The sequence below is a fragment of the Pteropus medius genome, unplaced genomic scaffold, assembly GCF_902729225.1.
Source record: "Pteropus medius unplaced genomic scaffold, Ma_sr-lr_union100, whole genome shotgun sequence".
In the NCBI taxonomy this organism is placed as follows: Eukaryota; Metazoa; Chordata; class Mammalia; order Chiroptera; family Pteropodidae; genus Pteropus; species Pteropus medius.
In genome coordinates, this window is record NW_024351646.1 from 373,780 (window position 1) to 392,809 (window position 19,030).

The 19,030-nt window shown below is 50.2% G+C and overlaps 3 protein-coding genes across 13 annotated transcripts; 2 read left to right on the forward strand and 1 right to left on the reverse strand.

Moving 5' to 3' along the window:
- Window positions 1–1,058: 1,058 nt before the first annotated feature.
- Window positions 1,059–5,282, forward strand: PIM2 (Pim-2 proto-oncogene, serine/threonine kinase). The gene is made up of 6 exons (XM_039843723.1): window positions 1,059–1,316; window positions 1,452–1,561; window positions 2,226–2,276; window positions 3,687–4,059; window positions 4,556–4,732; window positions 4,831–5,282. The coding sequence occupies exons 1-6, from the start codon at window positions 1,256–1,258 to the stop codon at window positions 4,992–4,994; spliced, it is 936 nt and encodes a 311-aa protein (XP_039699657.1). The 5' UTR covers window positions 1,059–1,255; the 3' UTR covers window positions 4,995–5,282.
- A 400-nt stretch (window positions 5,283–5,682) lies between these two features.
- SLC35A2 (solute carrier family 35 member A2) lies at window positions 5,683–15,061 on the forward strand. Of its 7 annotated transcripts, none has more exons than XM_039843730.1 (5): window positions 5,683–7,287; window positions 8,676–8,858; window positions 11,635–11,786; window positions 13,318–13,470; window positions 14,767–15,061. In XM_039843730.1, the coding sequence occupies exons 1-5, from the start codon at window positions 7,197–7,199 to the stop codon at window positions 14,971–14,973; spliced, it is 786 nt and encodes a 261-aa protein (XP_039699664.1). In that variant the 5' UTR covers window positions 5,683–7,196; the 3' UTR covers window positions 14,974–15,061. The 7 variants fall into 7 exon arrangements, with proteins under 7 accessions (XP_039699664.1, XP_039699663.1, XP_039699661.1 ...); XM_039843729.1 differs by lacking the exon at window positions 14,767–15,061 and adding an exon at window positions 8,370–8,450 and having other exon boundaries at window positions 5,686–7,287; window positions 12,728–14,599; XM_039843727.1 differs by having other exon boundaries at window positions 5,687–7,277; window positions 12,728–13,470; window positions 14,767–14,936.
- Window positions 15,062–15,120: 59 nt separating this feature from the next.
- On the reverse strand, window positions 15,121–18,947 carry PQBP1 (polyglutamine binding protein 1). 5 transcript variants are annotated; one of them, XM_039843735.1, is made up of 7 exons: window positions 18,642–18,947; window positions 18,148–18,232; window positions 16,571–16,682; window positions 16,243–16,355; window positions 15,769–16,053; window positions 15,476–15,539; window positions 15,121–15,308 (listed from the first exon to the last, which is right to left on the reverse strand). In XM_039843735.1, exons 2-7 carry the CDS (start codon window positions 18,212–18,214, stop codon window positions 15,152–15,154), a joined length of 798 nt encoding a protein of 265 aa, XP_039699669.1. In that variant the 5' UTR covers window positions 18,215–18,232; window positions 18,642–18,947; the 3' UTR covers window positions 15,121–15,151. The 5 variants fall into 5 exon arrangements, with proteins under 5 accessions (XP_039699669.1, XP_039699667.1, XP_039699665.1 ...); XM_039843733.1 differs by having other exon boundaries at window positions 16,243–16,358; window positions 18,642–18,939; XM_039843731.1 differs by lacking the exon at window positions 18,642–18,947 and adding an exon at window positions 18,424–18,562 and having other exon boundaries at window positions 16,243–16,358.
- Between the last annotated feature and the right edge of the window lie 83 nt (window positions 18,948–19,030).

Consider the following 19,030-nt stretch of genomic DNA (forward strand, 5'->3'; position numbering starts at 1 on the left):
TCTCTGGAGTGCCTGTCTTTCTGTAACAGTGTATCTGTGTGTAATTCTGGGACATGACTCTCTTTCTGGGAGCATTCCTGCCTGACAGTGGATGTCACTCTATTATAGTGCATGTCTGCATGTATGTCTAGGAAAAGTTTACATGAATACAATAGAACATATTTGTGTATATCGCATGGTACTTACGTGTGTCTCTTTTCCTGTAGCGTGAGGCCTATTTTCCCCAAATTTGTGACTAAGGGTCTTTTACTACCTCTCCGAGCTCTTTCAGTCCCCCATCTTTCATCTGGAAGCACACTCCTAAGCCACCATCACTGTGGCTTCCTCTCATTCCTCAAAAGCCGCTCCCCTGCCATTCCAGATTCTAGACCTGCTGACTGGGCTCACTGCCAGATCTAGCCAGGTCTAGACTCCACAAACACCCCACAGGCCGCTGCCTGGGGGATGCTGCCTCAGCGATGCTGCCTTGACCAAAGTGTCTCCCGCTGTGTGGGTCGGGGGTCCGGCAATGGACAGGATCTTCCAGGATCCCCGGCTTCAGTTTCATGGCGGAAGCCATCGGTCCTCTATAGGGTCCTTGCCATTGGTGAGAAGCACACTTCGGAGGCAGGATCCTGGATAGCCACAGGCCAGACTTTTTAGAAGCCAGGCCTGGCGTTATCCCCGCACTTAATAGTGAAGCAGCAGCGGCAAACCAACTTCCTAGGAAAAGAAGGGGTGCAATTATTTTTTTAAGTTTATATCTACACATACATACACACACATACACACATAAATACGTACATACATACATACAACCCGTGGAACAACCAAAACAAATGCAGTTGCTGCAAAGGGATTCCCAAAACTGATTTCCTCTTCGCGCGCCCCCTCATTTGCATACAGGCCCCACCCCAACGAAGATCCGGGCACATATTTGCATAAGCGGGCACTTGAAACGTTGAGGGTGGTATGCAAATAAGGTCTGCCTCCCATTGGCTGGGGTACAGCAGGTGCCGCGTCCGGATTGATCAAAGCCAAGTGGGCGGGGCTATCGCCCAGGGCGACTCTCTCGGGAGGCGCGTGCCCCGGCTCAGTAGCGTTGGGGCTGGCGCGCTCGGCGAATCTCATCGGTGCACCGTTTGTGGGCGCTTCTGGGCCACCAATTTCCCTGTCTTCCACCCTGGCGCCCCCCAGTCCTAGCTCCCCGGCCTCGCTGCCCCGGGCGTCCACGCCCTGCGGGCTCGGTGGGCTCAATCTGCGCAGCGCCTCCTCCATGTTGAGCAAGCCTTTTCAGGGGCTCGCGGTAGCCCCCGTGACCCCAACGCCGCCGCCAGGTGAGCGAGGCTTCTCTTCAGCTACCAGGCCGGGCGGGCTGAAGCGGTGGAGGGCAGCGCGTAGGGGGAGGGGGTAGGGGTCGTGGTGGGGCTCAGCACGCGGCCACCCTGACTTCCTCGCCTCCTCCTGCGTAGGAGGCAAGGATCGGGAAGCATTCGAAGCTGAGTACCGATTTGGCCCTCTCCTGGGTAAGGGGGGCTTTGGCACGGTCTTCGCAGGACATCGCGTCACAGACCGACTCCAGGTATCCACCACGAGGGTCTGGGGAGGGTCAGGTGTGCGTATGGCGAGGGCGGGAGGCTTGGGGCTGAGCTGCTGATTGACCGGGAATAAGCCCACAATGTGTGTGTGGTAGAGTCCTGAGAACGAGGGCCAGGCTTGCTGGGGGCATTCGAGCGCACGTGCCCCAGTTGGGGGGAGGGGCGACTCAAGTGGGCGTGTGGGGGAAGGGCAGGGATTCAGGAGGACCAAGGAGTGGGACTGGGGAGCGGGAATTCCTGAGGAATCTAGACCCTGGGACCCAGGGGATGTGCATATGCCTTCGAAGGTGGGGGCCCAGACCTAAAATTTGGGGAATTTTGTACAGTATGGAGTCGTGAGGACCAGGACCCCGGGACAGAGTTGGGGCATCCTGGGTCTGTATGGGAAGATGGAGCGCTTAGGGTGTAAGGAAATTCGGAAATCAGGACCTGGAGTGCGGGAGCCAGAGCCTGAGAAGGGAGAGCCCAGGACTGAGGGCGGTGGGAGAGGTGAACTTGGTCACGGAGACCTGCGGTTCGGGGAGAAGCCCCGGCTCCTTGGGGGGTCGTCGTGTGGTGTGGTTGGGGCCACAAAGACTAGAGTGAGGCTCAGCATTGGGAGGGTTCTGGGGGTCATCTGCCGGCCCCCTCACCAGCCCGCTTCTCCAGGTGGCCATCAAAGTGATCCCCCGGAATCGCGTGCTGGGCTGGTCCACCCTGGTGAGTATCTTCGGAGACCTTTTTGACCTGGCGGCGCCATGGCTGACGATGGGTTCCCTTGCCCCCTTTTCTACGGCTTGTGTGCCTCCCCGGGCCCTGTAACAGCGAGATCACTCTTCCCAGCCCGTGTTTACTCTCCTGTGGTAACATCCACACCTCCACACAGTTCTGACTCACCCCAGTTCCTCTAGAGCCCTGGATTCTCCTCTCTAACCCCCCTTTCTTGTCCTCCCTCTAAACGCTGCTTCAGGGGCTGCCCGCAGGGCATGCTGGTGGGGAAAAGGGGGCAGAGGTCACCGGTTGCCATGGTGATGGTGGCTACTTCTTTCTGCCTTTAGCGTGCTAACGGACGGCAGGGTGGGTCTGGGCCAGTTGTAGAGGCGGGAGCGCCCCCTAGCGGGAGCTGGGAAGCCTACGCCTGCGCAGTAGCGGAATTTTCACCACCGTGAGAAAACCTGTCTGCAGCAGTGCAAGTCCGTGGAGTGGCCAGGAGAGGGCCCCACCTCAGGCGGGAAGGCTGCATCTGGAAGTCCATGTGCCCACGTGGGACTTTTAGAATGGGGCGGTATTTGTGACCAGTAACATTTATGCCTTTTGTTGAGCATCACCTGTATGCCTCAGGCTTTGCTTCATCAAAAAAGCTTACTGTATTCCAAGTCCCACTAATCGCTTTCATTCAATATGGTTCTAGATGCTTGGTGACAGTGACAAAATATCACTTGATAACATTGAGTTCTTACTTTGTGCCTGTTCCTTTACAGTTATTCATTTTTAGCTATTTAACAAAAGTATATTGAGCACCTACTATGTGCCAGGCATAATTCTAGGCACTTAGCAAAATATCTTTTGAGAGCTTGGTTTTTTTTAGGTCCTTTTCTACTAATTGCTTTCACTTATTTAACACATGTGTATTGAGCCCTACCCTGTTACCAGGCACTGTTCTAGTGCTTGAGCTATGTCAGTGAACAAAACAAACCATTACACAGTATTTATTGAGTGCTAACTCTGTGGCAAACGCCATGCTGTAAAGTGCTTTTATCTATTTAACAAACATTTATTGAGCACCTACTGTGCATAAGGTACTATTCCAAACTCTTGGGAGATGTCAGTGAACAAAACAGATAAAATGTTACAAAATAGTGTATTTCATTAAGAACCGCTTTTATTTGTTCTTCAAATATTTACTAAGCTATTACCTGCCAGATGTGCATAGGCTTTTGGTTCAAATCACTTTCCCAATGGGTGTGTGAATTTGACCCTTAAGATGAGGCAACTGAGGCTCAGGGAAGGAAGTGATTTGTTCAAGGCCATATAGACTAAGGGGCTATGATTTAAGTTCAGGTGAGAAGTCAGCCTCAGAGCTATTGGCCTGATTTCTGTGTTCCTTTTTCTCTCCGTTTCCCCTCACAGTCAGACTCGGTCACATGCCCACTGGAAGTGGCACTACTTTGGAAGGTGGGTGGAGGCAGTGGACACCCTGGTGTGATCCGCCTGCTTGACTGGTTTGAGACACCCGAGGGCTTCATGCTGGTCCTTGAGCGGCCTTTGCCTGCCCAGGATCTCTTTGACTACATCACAGAACAGGGCCCTTTGGGTGAAGGCCGAAGCCGCTGCCTCTTTGCCCAGGTAGTGGCAGCTGTTCAGCACTGCCATGCCCGTGGAGTTGTCCATCGTGACATTAAGGATGAGAACATCCTGATAGACCTCCGCCGGGACTGTATCAAACTCATTGATTTCGGTTCCGGTGCCCTGCTTCATGATGAACCCTATACTGACTTTGATGGTAAGGCTTCCCTAAATCTCAGTGGGGAAATTTTTTACCTTTTATCTTTATGGTCTTTTGACCTTTGACCTCCAGTGTTTGGGTGTCCTGTCACCCTTGATCTACATTGCACCTTTATAAAGTTCTTGATTTTTAATATTGGGGACTCAAGCTTTCCCTCTGTTAAAGTTCATCTTCTCACAGTGCCTTGACCTTATTCTGGGCTCTTATTCTGGTGAGGAGATCCTGTTATCCTGAGTGTTCTTTTTCTAGTAAGGGGATCCTACTGTTACTTCTAAGTGTTTTTCTTCTGTGAGGGGACTGTGTTGTTATTTTAACTGCTCTTATTCTGTTCATGAGACCCTGCTATTATATTTAAAGAGCTCCTGTTTTGGTGAGGGGACCCTGCTCATATAGCGAGTTCTCTTAATTCTGGTGAGGGGACCATACTTCTTGGGGAGGCGGGGTGGGAGAAGAGTATTATTAGAGAGTGGTCTAACCTCTGGCTTGTGTGCAGGGACAAGGGTTTACAGCCCCCCGGAGTGGATCTCTCATCACCAGTACCATGCACTCCCAGCCACTGTCTGGTCACTGGGTATCCTTCTCTATGACATGGTGTGTGGGGACATTCCCTTCGAGAGGGACCAGGAGATTCTGGAAGCTAAGCTACACTTCCCTGCCCATGTATCCGCAGGTGAGGCCCTCACTGGCCCTAGCCCAGTGATCTCCATTCTTCCCAGGGACTGGTGCCTCCAACTAACTGCTAATCTCCTATGTGTTTCTGACCTGCAGACTGTTGTGCCCTAATCCGCCGGTGCCTGGCCCCCAAACCCTCTGCCCGACCCTCACTGGAGGAGATCCGGCTGGACCCCTGGATGCAGACACCAGCCGAGGATGCACCCCCCAATACCCCTAAAGGGGGTCCCAGCCCTATGGCCTGGTCCCTGTTGCCCTAGTTGGGATAGCCATCCCATGGCCATGTGATAGGGATAGAAGGACATCTGTTGACCTGGTTTTACAGGTCATCTAAAATCCAGTGTTACTAGGGTCAGATTAGGGATCAGGGGTCAGAAGACATAAGCCAAGTCTGCCCAGTCCCCATCCCAATCCTACTAAGGAGCCTTCCTCCCAGAATTTATGGTTTCTTATTCTGGAGGGGGGACTTCCTTCTCATTTTGCTAAGGATGTTTACTTGGTTGAAGTTATTTCTATTCTGAGCCCCAGGACTCTTATTCTGATGTGTTACAACCCTTACACTGGCACCTCCTGCTACCACCACACAAACTTAGTTCAAGTGCTCTAACTTGGGCAAGGGTGCTTTCCTTCCAATACCCCAGCAGCTCTCATTTTAGTGACAGGACCCTTTCCTCTAGCCTAGGGTCCCATATTCAGTCAAGCTGCTTACCTACCTCAGCCCAGGGTTGCTTATTCTGGGGGAGGTAATGCCCTATTGTTATCCCAGGGCTTTTTTTTTTTTTTTTAATTTTTTCACTTTTATTATTCACACTTTTTTTTTTTTTCCTTTTCTTTGGTGAGGGATCCTACTTTGTTATTCCAAGTGCTCTTGCCTCTGGTGGAGGAGAACCCCTACTTCCATGATTTGGGAAGGACGGGGAGATGGATACCCACCAGAGTCCACGAGGATGGTGGGGTGGATGGTTTTTGGGGGAGGGTAGGGAAATAAGTCTTGTTGTTTGTTCTCCTGGGGCCTCCCCCTCCACCTTTTTTGGATTCTTGCTGCCTCCTCCTGAGCCAGGATTGTCCAGTTGCTGAAATGTAAATACCTATGTATTGGGGGAAGGGAGCTCCAAACTGTGTCATCCTCTCCCTTCTCCCCTTGCCTGGATTATTTAAAAAGCCATGTGTGGAAACCCACTATTTAATAAATGTAATAGAATCACAAGTGACTGGCCATTTGTAGTTGCAGTGAGGCATCTGTGGAGCATCTACTGCATGCTGAGCCAAGAAGGATATGGACTGGATCTCACCTCTGCTCTCAGGAAGCCTCAGTCTTGCGGTGTCATCCTAAAGATCTCTTATGGGTTCATTTAAGCAGGACCACAAAGTAAAACTGTTGACAGCTTCCACTCCTCCCACCCCCAGCTCTTATGTAGTTTCCAGTATGTGTAGAAGGGCTCCATTGGAGATAGACATTGAAGGTGTTTGGGACATATGCCCAATTAAAGATGGCTAGCTCAGGGTCAGAAAAAACTCCATTTCCTCGACCCTAGGGAGGAAGTCATTCCCTTCCCCATGGAAGAAGAAAAGCCCTTTCAGGGCACTGGTAAGGGTGGGGCCAGAATTGAATCTGGACAGAAATCTTCCCGGCGTTTCTTGATTTCTAATACCCAGTTTTACTTCCTTTTCATCTCTCCCTTGTCTTCTTACTCGCTCATCCCTCTCATCTCGCCTTTCTCAACTTTTGACTTACCTGCCCTATTTTATTTTGGTTTCACTTGTCCCGACCTCAGCTGTGCCCTCTCCTGCCCTGCTTTCAAAAGCTAACCTGTAAGCCTCTCACCTGCTGGCTTACCTGTTCCTTCTCACTTTTCCATCCTCAGTAGTGACTCACTTGTCCTCCCTTCTGTCTCAACTGAACTCTCCTGTGCCTTTTCATTTGTATATCCTAAACTTCCCTAATTTTATCTGCTAACCTGCCGGACCCTCACCTGCCCCGCCCCCTCAGTCTCATTTTCCTCCCAAATGTCTGCAGGCTCTCCAGGTGCCGGGGCCTCGCCGGGAAAAGGGGGGAACTTCAATCTAACCAGGAAAGAGCTAGGAGTTTTGATGCAGAAAGGGCGGTGCCATCTGAAAATGGTGCCAATAAAGAGACTGAAGCGGGGCAACCGAACCAAGGAGACCAGGGTGGGCGGGTGAAATGGAAAGCAGGGTCGACGAAGACGAGGGCGGGTCTAGTAATGGAAATGGGCTGAAGAGACTGCAGGGACAGTGGGAGACTGAATCGGCCGCGTTCCCGGTCTCCCTATCCTGACGGAATTTGTAAGTCCCGAGGCCGCTGTCATGACCCGTGTCCATGAACAGACAAGAAAAGCCCGTGTTCTGATTAACCCTTCCCTCGCCCCACCTCATCCCGGAAGCGGAAGTGACGGATACGGAAGTAGCCTGTTGCCGAGGGGACGGGCCAGACAGATGCCAACATGGCAGCGGTTGGGTCTAGCGGTTCCACCGGGGCGGCTGGGCAAGGGACGGTATCCGCGGGGTCGTTGGAGGCTGGGACCGTGAGTGCGGGTGAGACAGGCTGTGGCTGAGAGGTCGGCAGCGTGGCAGGGGTCAAGGATCGCTGGAGGGTCAGGAAGGTTCCTCACTGAAGCGAGGGGGAGCATCCCGTATGGACCGACCTGTGTGTGTGACAGGGGTCGGGGAGGACGGAACAGACCATTGTGGAGTGTGTTGGGGGCTGGGGAAGGGAGACCATTCCAAGGGTTGGAGAGTTTCTCATTATAGAAGGAAGAGTATTCTGAGGGTAGAAGAGTTCTTTATAGAAGAGAGAGGCTATCCTGAGGATGATGGTTTCTTCCTTGTAAAGGGACAGGGGCTATTGTGAGTTACGGTGGGGCGGTTCCTTCCTTATATGACTTAGAGAGTCCATTTTGAGGATAGGGATGTCCTTCACTATATGGGGAGAAGACCGTTCTGCTGGGGCCCCTCTTAATGGCGGTAGAGCTCATTGTATGTTGAGTGGGAGGGTCCTTCCTTATATGGAGGAGAAAGGACGTTCTGAGGGTACCGGACCCTTTCTTGTAGCTGGTAGAGTTCATTGTGTGAATAGAGCAAGGAATAATTCCTTGGCTGGAGAAAGAGAGATGCGGTGGCTGGAGGACTGGACTATGCGTAGTGTAGGGTAATATCTCCTTATGTCATTGAGGGAACCAGACTATTCTTGATGAAGTAACTATTAACTGTATGGAGTTCAGTCCTTAGGACAGCGTGGGAATAATATCTTATATTTGTTAGATCATTTTGGGTCAGGAGGAGTCAGTCATCATGGGAGGGAGGGGTTGAAGAAACCATTCTGAGTGCAAGGGAATGAAATAATTTCTTAGATGGGAGAAAGACTTTCTTAGGGAGTGGACATGCCTTACACGGTGGTTTCATTGCCTGTATTGGGGTATCATTCTTTACGAGGGACAGCCCCTCATTAAATAGAAGCAACATTGGATAAATCTTTGGTTTGCTCTTCCATAAAATGGGAATCCTTATAGTTCCTTCAGAGATCAGAGCGATATAGAGGTCTGTCGAGGTAATCCATATAAATCTCTTAGCCCATTGATAGGCAAACAGTAAGCACTCAATAAATGTTCAGAATGTAGTTGGTATTCTGTCCAGGGTAGAGGGAGAGGGTGTCCAGGGCCTGCCCCAGCCATTTCCTGACACCTCAGCAAGCATTCCAGGTATGGGCCACACCCACTTCTCCCTTTCTGGCTCTTCTTCCTGTGACTGAGGCAGTGGAAATGGGAGGAGTCAGACCCTCATTGGGTCAGGATAGGCAGGCAGAAGGAGGAAGCAGCGATGGTTAGGCGGATCCTGATCGAGAAAGTAGAGGGGAGGGTGGTGATGTGGCTGTACCCCAACAGCTTCTGACCCCTTCTTCCCCCTTGCTCCTTCCATCCCCACAGCTCACCGGCGCCTCAAATACATATCCCTAGCCGTGCTGGTGGTCCAGAATGCCTCCCTCATCCTCAGCATCCGCTACACCCGCACACTGCCTGGGGACCGCTTCTTTGCTACCACTGCTGTGGTCATGGCCGAAGTGCTCAAAGGTCTCACCTGCCTGCTGCTGCTGTTCGCACAGAAGAGGGGTATGAGCCAGAGGGGTGCTGCACTGGAGTTGGTGGGTGGGACTCTGTGTTTGTGTGTGTGTGCATGTGTGTGTGCATGCATTTACCCCACTCACATGTGTCTGTGAAATTGCCTGGGGAGTGTGTAAGTGCAGCTAAGCTGCCTTGTCCCTCCAGCTATGAATAGCTGAACCCACACTATACTCCACAACCCCTGGGAACTGGCCTGAGGTGACTGTACAAGTGAGACAGTCTGTGCCCATAAGTAGCATATGACCCCTATATTCATGATATATTCATTTCTCTCTATCTTTATTATATGTGCTGCCAAAGTGAGCACTCTCTTGAACTTTATTATGGAGAATTTAGAACACAAAATCAGAGAGAATAAAAAAGTAGTAAACTCTTTATGTACCCATCACCCAGATTCAACAATTATCAACTCATGGCCACTCTGCCATTAAACACCATCCATGATTATCCACTCACTGCCAATCTATATGTCTGCCTACTACCTCTCTCACACCTTATCATATTGAAGTACAGTAAGTCCTCAATGTCATCAATAGGTTCTGTGACTAAATGAAACCACATATAATGAAATCAATTTTACCATAGGCTAATGCAGGGCTCCCCAGCTCCCAGGCTGCAGACTGATATAGCATCACCACCTCGGTGCCACCTCAGATCATCAGGCATTAGATTCTCATAGGAGCACTGGTCCCTGGTGCCAAAAAGATTGAGGACCACTAGGCTAATGTATACAAACGAGTTAAGTTCCTAGGCACCTCATCAACATTATGATGCAGCAGTGTTGAACGAAACAGTGTTGTTTGAGGACCTGCTCAATGTTGCACACGAAGTATTATTTTGAAGTAAATTCTTCCTTATTATCTTTTTAAAATTAATTTATATTTATGGTGACATTGATTAACAAAATCCAATAAGTTTCAGCTGTATCCCTTATTATCTTGAATATATATTTTGATATATATATTTTAAAATTGCAGTAACTAAAAATCATACATTTTTAAAAGTTGATAAAATAATTAAATATCCAGTTAATGTCCAAATTTTTTAGTGATTTCTCAAATGTCATAAATGTTTTTTAAAATTTGTTTGAATCAAGTTTATATCAAGGTCAGTGTTTTGTAACTGGTTGATGTCTTCTGGGCCTGTTAACTCCTAGGTTTCCCTCCAACTCTTTTTTTCTCTCTCTGTAGTTAATTTGTTGAAGAAGTCAGGTCATTTGTCTTATAGACTTTGGGTAACCTGGGTTTTGCTGGCAGCCTCCCTGTAGTATCACTTAACATGTTCTTCTGTCCTCTGTATTTCCTGTAAGTTGGATTTATCTACTAATGTAAACACCTCCCTGAAGGCCTTTAACATGTTGACCAGTCCTTTATAAAGGCATTGTATGTGGCTGTGCCCTTGGCACTTAAATTGAATGAGACATTCTTACCCACTCATTAGCTCGAGGGCCCTGGGAGGCAGCAGTTGAGGGACCCACCTGCTCTGTTCCTGATTGATTCCGAGATACTTCTGAGTGAACACTGCATGGCAGGCCCTTCTTTGACTGTGGAAGTGGGTACGTTAGCAGTGCAGACATGCATCTTGCTCTCATAGGACTATTTTAGCTAGAAACAAACAGCTGCAGATTTAATCAAGGCTTTCATCTCTTATCTACAATTTCAACCTCCTACTGCCCAATTTTCTTTTTCCTGAATTAGTTTGATGGTAAAACTTGGCCTGACCTGATGTAGGGCTATCTGTATATTTGTGGGTTTATTTTTCTCATTTGGTGAGAATATGAATATACTTGATTATGTGTAGCCCCATATATGTGAGATGTGTTATGTGAGACATGTGGTATATATACCATGCTACTTTTCTAACACCTGGAAATTTTTGAACACCAAAACCCCTGAGCCCAGAAAATTTGGGCAAAAGATTAGACATTGATAAGTACTCCTGGGATTAATGCCATGAAGGGCAAAGGAAGGGTTTTGTGAGCGAGCATCAGCAGGAGTTCCTGTGATAATCTTGTGCAGTGGTTATGGAGTTTTCCCAGAGGAGTGACACTGAACTGCAAAAAAGTGGGGTGAGCTTTACAAAGGCCTTATTATATAGGAAAGTATTCTTATTTATTGATTGGAGCAGGTCCCAACTAGACTTTGTGCTTAATAGTCAAGCCTGCGTTCTTCCGTGTGGTGGGGGCAACTGCTTGGTGTGTGTAGGGCTGACAGAAAGATTCAGCTAGAATCTTCCGTGTGGTGGGGGCAACTGCTTGGTGTGTGTAGGGCTGACAGAAAGATTCAGCTCAGTGAGAGATGGCCCCTTGGGCAGCTCGCAGTAAGGAGCTAGGATAAGTCTACAACTCAAGTCTAAAACTTCCCCTCGGGTAAACAGCTTTCCACCCACACTCCTAGGGCTTCTACTTCACAAGCTCCTAGTTGATGCTGATTAATTCATTGTACAAATGTGTACTGAGTGCTTGCCCTGAATGGGGCTTTATGCCAGGGAGGTAGGCTCTAAGATGAGTAAGATATGGTCTGTGATTCTCAGACACAGTGTTAGATCTAGTGTTAATGGACTTCTGTGTCCATTCAATGAGTATCCAAAAGGCCTACTGGAGATGTGCTTGTACTGTAGAGAAATTGAGAGCATAGATCTCATTCTAGCCTTCAGGGGGTCAGAATGTGGTTGGGGAGACACAAGATCAGGCCCAGTCTCGGCCCTCAGAGAATCCCCATCTTTGGTAGTCGGTGCTAAAAAGGGCTCTCCTCCCCCTACGAAGGTAACGTGAAGCACCTGGTCCTCTTCCTCCATGAGGCTGTCCTGGTACAGTATGTGGACACACTCAAGCTTGCAGTGCCCTCTCTCATCTACACCTTGCAGAATAACCTCCAGTATGTTGCCATCTCCAACCTGCCTGCTGCCACTTTCCAGGTGAGCCCCAAGCCCAGCATGGCCCCGGAGGAACTGGCTGGGATGGGGGATATAGGATATGGAGGGGGCTGCAGAGAGCAAGAGCTGTGTCACCTTGGAACTCCCTCGACCTTTGTTTCCTCATCTGTGAGAAATGGGAATGGAAATGGTAATAGCTACTCACTGGGATGCTGGGATAATTAAAAGATATAATACCTGGGAAGAGCCCCTGGTTGGCGATGGACAAGTTTTAGTCTATTTGCAGACAGCCTTGTGAAGTGGTTAAAGAGCTTGAATTCTGGGGCCAGGCTGCCTGGGTTCAAATCCTAGCTCTGCTACTTCTCAGCTGTGTGATATTGGGCAAGTCACTTAACTTCTCTGTGCCTTAGTTTTCTCATCTTTAAATTGGACATTATAATAGTGCCTACTTCATACATGAGGATTAAATGAACAAATTTATGTGGTGAAGTGCTTAGACCCACACCTGGCACATAGTAAGCGCTATGTACATATTTGCTGACATTATCGTGTGGTTGGCTCATTTGTATCAACAGGTATTGATCAAGACCTCTGTCATCATGATGTCTATTCATTAATTTACTATATGAGGTGTTTCACATACACCAGCCATATTTTCTAGCACATAATGTCTAGGGCTCAGACAGGGCAGGTGCTTTCTCCTACATCACACAGCCAGGAAATGGGGTTGGGATGTGGGCCTGGGTGTGGCCTGGGATTTCTCTGCACAACCAACCTCCTGTACACCTTCTGGGAGGCACCTCAGAGCTGTTTAGCTGCGTCTCAGTGAGTGGCCAGTAGCTTGAGATTTTTGCTGTTATTATTGTCATCTACTCCACCCTGTCTGCCTATTATGCCTGGGGCTCCACAGTGAGGGCTGTCCCCCATGTGTACATGTTGGGGGTCAAGGGCAGCCCTCAGTGCCTTCTACATGCCACTCGCAGGTGACATACCAGCTGAAGATCCTGACCACAGCCCTGTTCTCTGTGCTCATGCTGAACCGCAGCCTTTCCCGGCTGCAGTGGGTCTCCCTGCTGCTCCTCTTCACAGGCGTCGCCATTGTCCAGGCACAGCAAGCTGGTGGTGGAGGCCCACGGCCACTGGATCAGAACCCTGGGGTGGGCCTAGCAGCTGTCGTGGCCTCCTGTCTCTCTTCAGGCTTCGCAGGTGTCTACTTTGAGAAGATCCTCAAAGGCAGCTCAGGCTCTGTGTGGCTGCGCAACCTGCAGCTGGGCCTCTTCGGCACGGCACTGGGCCTGGTGGGGCTCTGGTGGGCTGAGGGCACCGCTGTGGCCCACCACGGCTTCTTTTTCGGATACACACCTGCTGTCTGGGGTGTGGTGCTCAACCAGGCCTTTGGTGGGCTACTCGTGGCTGTTGTCGTCAAGTATGCCGACAATATCCTCAAAGGCTTTGCTACCTCCCTGTCCATCGTGCTGTCCACTGTTGCCTCCATCCGCCTCTTTGGCTTCCACGTGGACCCATTGTTTGCCCTTGGTGCTGGGCTGGTCATCGGTGCCGTCTACCTCTACAGCCTTCCCCGAGGTGCAGCCAAAGCCATAGCTTCCGCTTCCACCTCTGCCTCTGCCTCCGGGCCCTGCACTCACCAGCAGCCTCCGGGGCAGCCGCCACCACCACAGCTGTCTTCCCACCGTGGAGACCTCAGCACACAGCCCTTTCTGCCAAAGTCAGTGCTGGTGAAGTGAGGGCTGGCAGTGGTGGGGGGAGACAGGGAGGGGAACTGGGTGGAGGGTGTTGGGCATCTGCAGGACCCAAGTTGCCACTGGGGCCTGGTTCCTCTGGGTAGGAAGTTTTCTTCCAGGTCATTGAGACTTCCGGAGGGTCATGGGGCTGGGTGGGCATCACAGGAACCCTTCCTTGTAGGCCGACACCACCTCCCTTGGAGGGGTTTTTAGAGCCACTTCCTCTAACCCCTTTGAGGACCAGGTTAGGGGTATTGTCATTCAAGGCATTTCTGTCTTGCACCCCCTCAGCCAGGTGTCCTGTTTCTCATGCTTGGGAGAGTACCTCCCAGCAATCCCTCCACCTTTGTAAGGACAAATTGGACAAAAATCCTATAGCTCTTTAGCAATGACTGATGCCCACCTGTGAGGTTCTGTTTCCCATAGCTCAAGGCCTTCTCTCTTCCCTTACAACCACACTGGATCACGTTAGCAGCTCAGTGTTTTCGTGGCCCTTAGGCAGCTTCTCTGATGCTGAGACCTTTGAAAATGGGCCTCTTGTGAGCACCCAGAGAGAGCGCAAGGGGCGAGAGAGCTGAGATTTTTGCATCAGCCTGTTCCAGAAGCAGGGACTATTTGGTTTTTAGTGGTTTAGGGATTTGTGTAATCAGATAATTAATGATCCAGGGTGTAGGAAAAGCAGGGAGAGGGAGGTCACTGAAGTGGCCGAATCTCATTAAATCTAAAACAATGTCAGTTGCCAGATACAGGGTTATTTTCTGAGATATCCTGAGAGGAAAAATAAAGCTGCCAACCACATTCATGCTATCCCACTGGCTAAATGAGGCACCCTTACTTCATGAGGGGGGGGTGTCTTAAAGTTGCTGAAATATGGAACCTGCCCCCTGCACTCCCCAAAGCTTATTAACCCTTTAACTGTCTCCTGAGTGTGTGTGTGCGCGCGCGCGCACGTGTGCATGGGAGATGCCTGGGCTGTCTTTGCCATGTGTAAATAGGGCCGTTGGATCTTTATTTTTGATTAATTTGTTCTGGTTTTTTGGTTTGTTTTCTAAGGAACTGTAATGAACAAATGTCAGGATACCTAATGCCAAATAAAGATGTTGTATTTATTTAGTCCACGTGTAGCTTTCTGACCTAGGGGATCCGCTCTCTCTGCGTGGGCTCTGTTACTAACCCCAGGACTACCAGCCTCTCACTATTGCCTTTGCTTGCTCAGGACAGCCACCTGCCAGCCCATCCCAGCTTTCTGTGTTTTTCTTTCCTCCCCATTCCCACCACAGGTTGCTCACCAAGGTGAAGGGTTCGTAGCTGCTGGGATTGAAGATGCTGGCCTGGTCTCGTTCTCCCTTCTTACCCTGGCCCAGCCAGGACCAAACGCTCTAATCAGTATTAGGGGTAGGGGGAAGCAGACACCAATGCCCCTCTCTCTACCACCCTCCACATACGCAGGGCTGACACAACTAAACTCTCTGGTCAGGGGGGCCTAGACAAGACCCACCTCAGCCTCCAGCCCCTGCTGCCCCCACAGTATTTCTTAGGTGAGTTTTTACAAATAAAATGTGTTTTACGACTTGCCTTCTTGGGTTGAAAAAGCCTCAAAAGTGTGAGAGAAGGAAGCACTCTGGCCTCGTGGATATGATCCACTGAAAAGCTTTTATTAAGGGTTCAGTCCTGTTGCTTAGTTCGGGAGGCCTCGGCATTGGCCCGGAGTACAGCCCCTGGGGATGGGTAGGGGCGCTGCTGGAAGAGGGGCCCGGCAGCTGTCGTGTCTGCACCCGTCTTGGCCTCATTCCGCTTGGGGAGTCCTGTTGACCATGTGCCCCTGGGGGTGACAGAGAGTACAGGAATGTAGAATGTGGTAGGTACCCACCCCTCCCCCCCAGCAAACAACTGACAAGTGGGAGAAGGAGATAGTGAGAAAAAAAGAAATAGTCACTGGTACAGTGAGTCAAGGAAAGAGAAAAGCTTTTGTGAGTGGGTGTTACCTACCGGGGTGCATCTGAGTATGAGCTGGGGTCCATAGGGTCTAACTCTTCATCCTTCCGGCTTGCAACTGTGGAAGGAGGTAGGAGAGCGAGGTCTTCAATGTAGGCACAAGAATCCCCTGATCACTGAGCTTACCCCATCCCAGGAAGAAATGGAGCCCATGGCTGCCATGGCTGCAGTACCTTCTGCCAGGCCCAAGGTTCAGGCACTTGCATGAAAAGATGTGAGGGCTTCTGTACACCATGCACTCCCTGGTGCCTTGCTGCCTCACCGCAGTCTTGCCCTGCTCAACTTACCCTTCTTGCTCTTGGGGTAGGGAGACAGCTCCTCCCGGCGATGGTGGCGCCGTTCTTTTCCCTCCTCCCGGTCCGCCTTGTCATACCCGCGGTCCCGGTCTCGATCCCTGTCCCGCTCTCTCTCTCTGTCCACCTTGTCATAGCCACGCTCTCGGTCTCTGTCAGACTTCTCATGGCCCCGGTCTGACTTCTCGTGACCCCGGTCCAACTTCTCATGGCTCCTGTCCAACTTCTCATGGCTCCGTTCCAATTTCTCATGGCTCCGGTCCAACTTCTCCTCAGCATCTGGGGACACAAAAGCCTTTCTCCTTTTACCTCAGGGCCCAGTAGCTTCTGCTTTTGACAGCCTCTTTTGCCTGGGGCTAGGGCTAGGCTTTCCTGTCTCACCTGCCCCTCTGGATCCACTATCATCTATAGAGCCATCTATGAGAACTGCTAGAAGCACTCGAGGCACTGTTGGACCTGCCAACTCACCTGTATTATTGCTCCTGAGCTTCTTGGAAGATTTGGTAACGACGGAGTTGGGGTCATGTGGGGAGAGCCAGGACACGAGGTCTGTGTCCACATTCCAGTAATAAGGAAGCCCGCTGCTGGGCAGTGGGAAGGAGGGAAGGAACGTCAGCACAGATATCCTCTCCTTGTAACCTTAACTCCTGCTCCCCAATCTCTGACTATACCTACCCATATCAGGCCCCGCCAGATCTCTTCCCCTGTGTCCCCCACTTACCCCAAGGCCAGGAACAGCACCGGAAGGGTGAAGTCGGAAGTCAGCTTCCCCTCCCCCCTAGGTCCCCAGGCTCACCAGGAAGGGTCGAAGACCTTGTACCAGCTTGGCGGCAGGCCCTCCATCCGGGTGGCCTCATAATCCACAGGATCATCGTCATAGTCCTCAGCAATGATCTCTTCCTCTGGCTCTGCCAGGACAGATGGGAAGGAGGGGAACAGTAAGGATCAGGGAGATTCTCATCCTACAGTCCAGGCCTGCAGAGACACTCATATTCACATGGACAAGTGTGTGTGCCAGGTCTCACCAGCCATGGGACACAATGCTAACATTCCAAGTCCACGCATCTGAATAGTGGACTTACCAAAACATGTACCCAAATCTGTCCTGTTCCTGGGTTCAGATAAGATATACTGTTACCCAAGCCTATCTGGTTTCAGAATTTAGATAGGGATTCATCAAAACATGTATCCATATTCATTCAGTTCCCGAGTTCAGGGAGTATGTAAAAGCACACTATCCAAATCTATTTAGATAAAATGAGTTTGAACAAGCAAAGGGTTTATCTGAAAATATGTCCAAAAGCTCCCAAGCTCAGCAAACATGGGGTTTCTGACTCCTATATTTTGAGTAGCAAGAATTTGGATAGCAAAGGATTTATCCAAACACTGCTCTGAATCCATTTAGTTCCTGAGGCTTGACACATGCAGTTGTCAGTTAATATCAGTATAATAAAAAAAGGTGTATGGTGTCAACTCAGTACCTGGCCCTCAGTAGGCCTAGCAGATTTCAGGATATTACTGACAATGAAATGTATATGTTAGCAACAGCATAGTGCCTGTCACAATGCAGGCCCAAAAGAGATGTCAATAATCATCAGTATTGTTATTTTAAGCCTGGCATCCAACAGGCTTAAAATAAATATCAATAATCATTATCAGTACTATTAACCACAAGATCTATGCCCAGCACACATTAGCCTTGTAATAAATGTCACTTATCAATAAGGTCAAAATAAGATGTATTTTCCAGTGCCTAGCACACTGTAGCCCCAATTAGATGCTAGCTTTTACTGTTATTGACAATGAGGTGTAAATAGCAGTGGCAGCAGAGCAGGCCTAAATGATAGATCCTATCATTTTATACTGCTAACCATAATGTTTATGCCAGGCTCTTAGTAAACCCAAAATACATGTCACCAATTGATATGGTGAACAATAACATATCTCACCAGCATAGTGCCTGGCACCACAGTAGTCTGAAAAATGTTATCAGTATGGTAAAGAACAAAATATCAGTATCCGGCCACTGTCCTTGGCACACAAGAAACGGCAGTAGATGACAGCTATTTGACATGCTGTAATCACATCCACGGATTGATGGATGGATTGAACCTGGCATACAGTAGGCCCAAATAAATATCAGCTGTCGAGATTAAGGATGAAATGTTTAACCCCCAAATTCCTCCACCCCACTACCCCATGCTTGGCACCCAGCAGGAATGGGTGTCAGGAATCCACATTGTTAACAATGAAATACCTGCCACCCCACTGCCTGGTGCACAGTAGGCCCAGCTAGGCATCAAGTGGCAGTATCAACAACAAAGTGCCTGTCAAGCCTGGCATGTGGTAGGCCCATCTGCTCTTAGCTCTCACCGGGCTCCAGATGTTTGAGGATGCCTCTCTTGGCCAAGCGAGTCTGCAGCGCAACGGGCAGCGGCATACCGAGTAGCAGACAGACCTAGGGGCGGATGGACAGACTAAAAACCAGCTCAAATTAAAATTCGAATCTGGATTCTGTAATCAAGCGCCTCCTCCCAGCATGTACTTATGTGGACCCCCCACCCCCACCTACACCAGTAGTTGGGCGGCTAGAAGCAACGCTAAAAGGTGGAAGAGATAGGTGACAATATAACCAAACCCCTCACCAACCCTCCTCTTCAGGCGCCGCGCTCCACTACGCAGTTCCTCTCCCAGGCTCAGGCTCCGCCCACAGCCGTAGGGGCCGAACGCGGCTCCCCGCGCCCCAGAAATGGGCTCACCCAACATCCCCCAAAGACTGCCGGGTAGGAAGAACCAAAGCGCTGGGATAGGGGTGCAGAGTGGAGCACCTCTTCCGGCTCCAAAAAATGCGTGCTCTCTGACATTACCAATACAGTCACGCGAGTAGTGGAAGGCTGTTAACCAGGCCGCCTCGCAGTCCTCGCCGTTAGGATCACCAGAACCACACGTCTCTCTTCTTGCAAAGCACGGAATAATCTTCTCTCCCCGAAACGAACTAGGCGACGGTCCGGCTGCGGGGAACAGATGACGCAACCTGGGTAACCAATGAGAGTGCGCCGTTGGCCAGACTTACGTTGCAGCAACCCAGCTGTGGTACTGGGATAGGTGGAAAGCTCAGGCGCCAGTATACGTTTACAGTGGGGGCGTGGCCTAGCCTTGGCTTAGGCAGACTGCGCGGCCGGACGCCGGCGCCATGGAGGAGTACGCTCGGGAGCCCTGGTACGGCGATGGGCACAGGCCTCGGGACTGTTGCTGT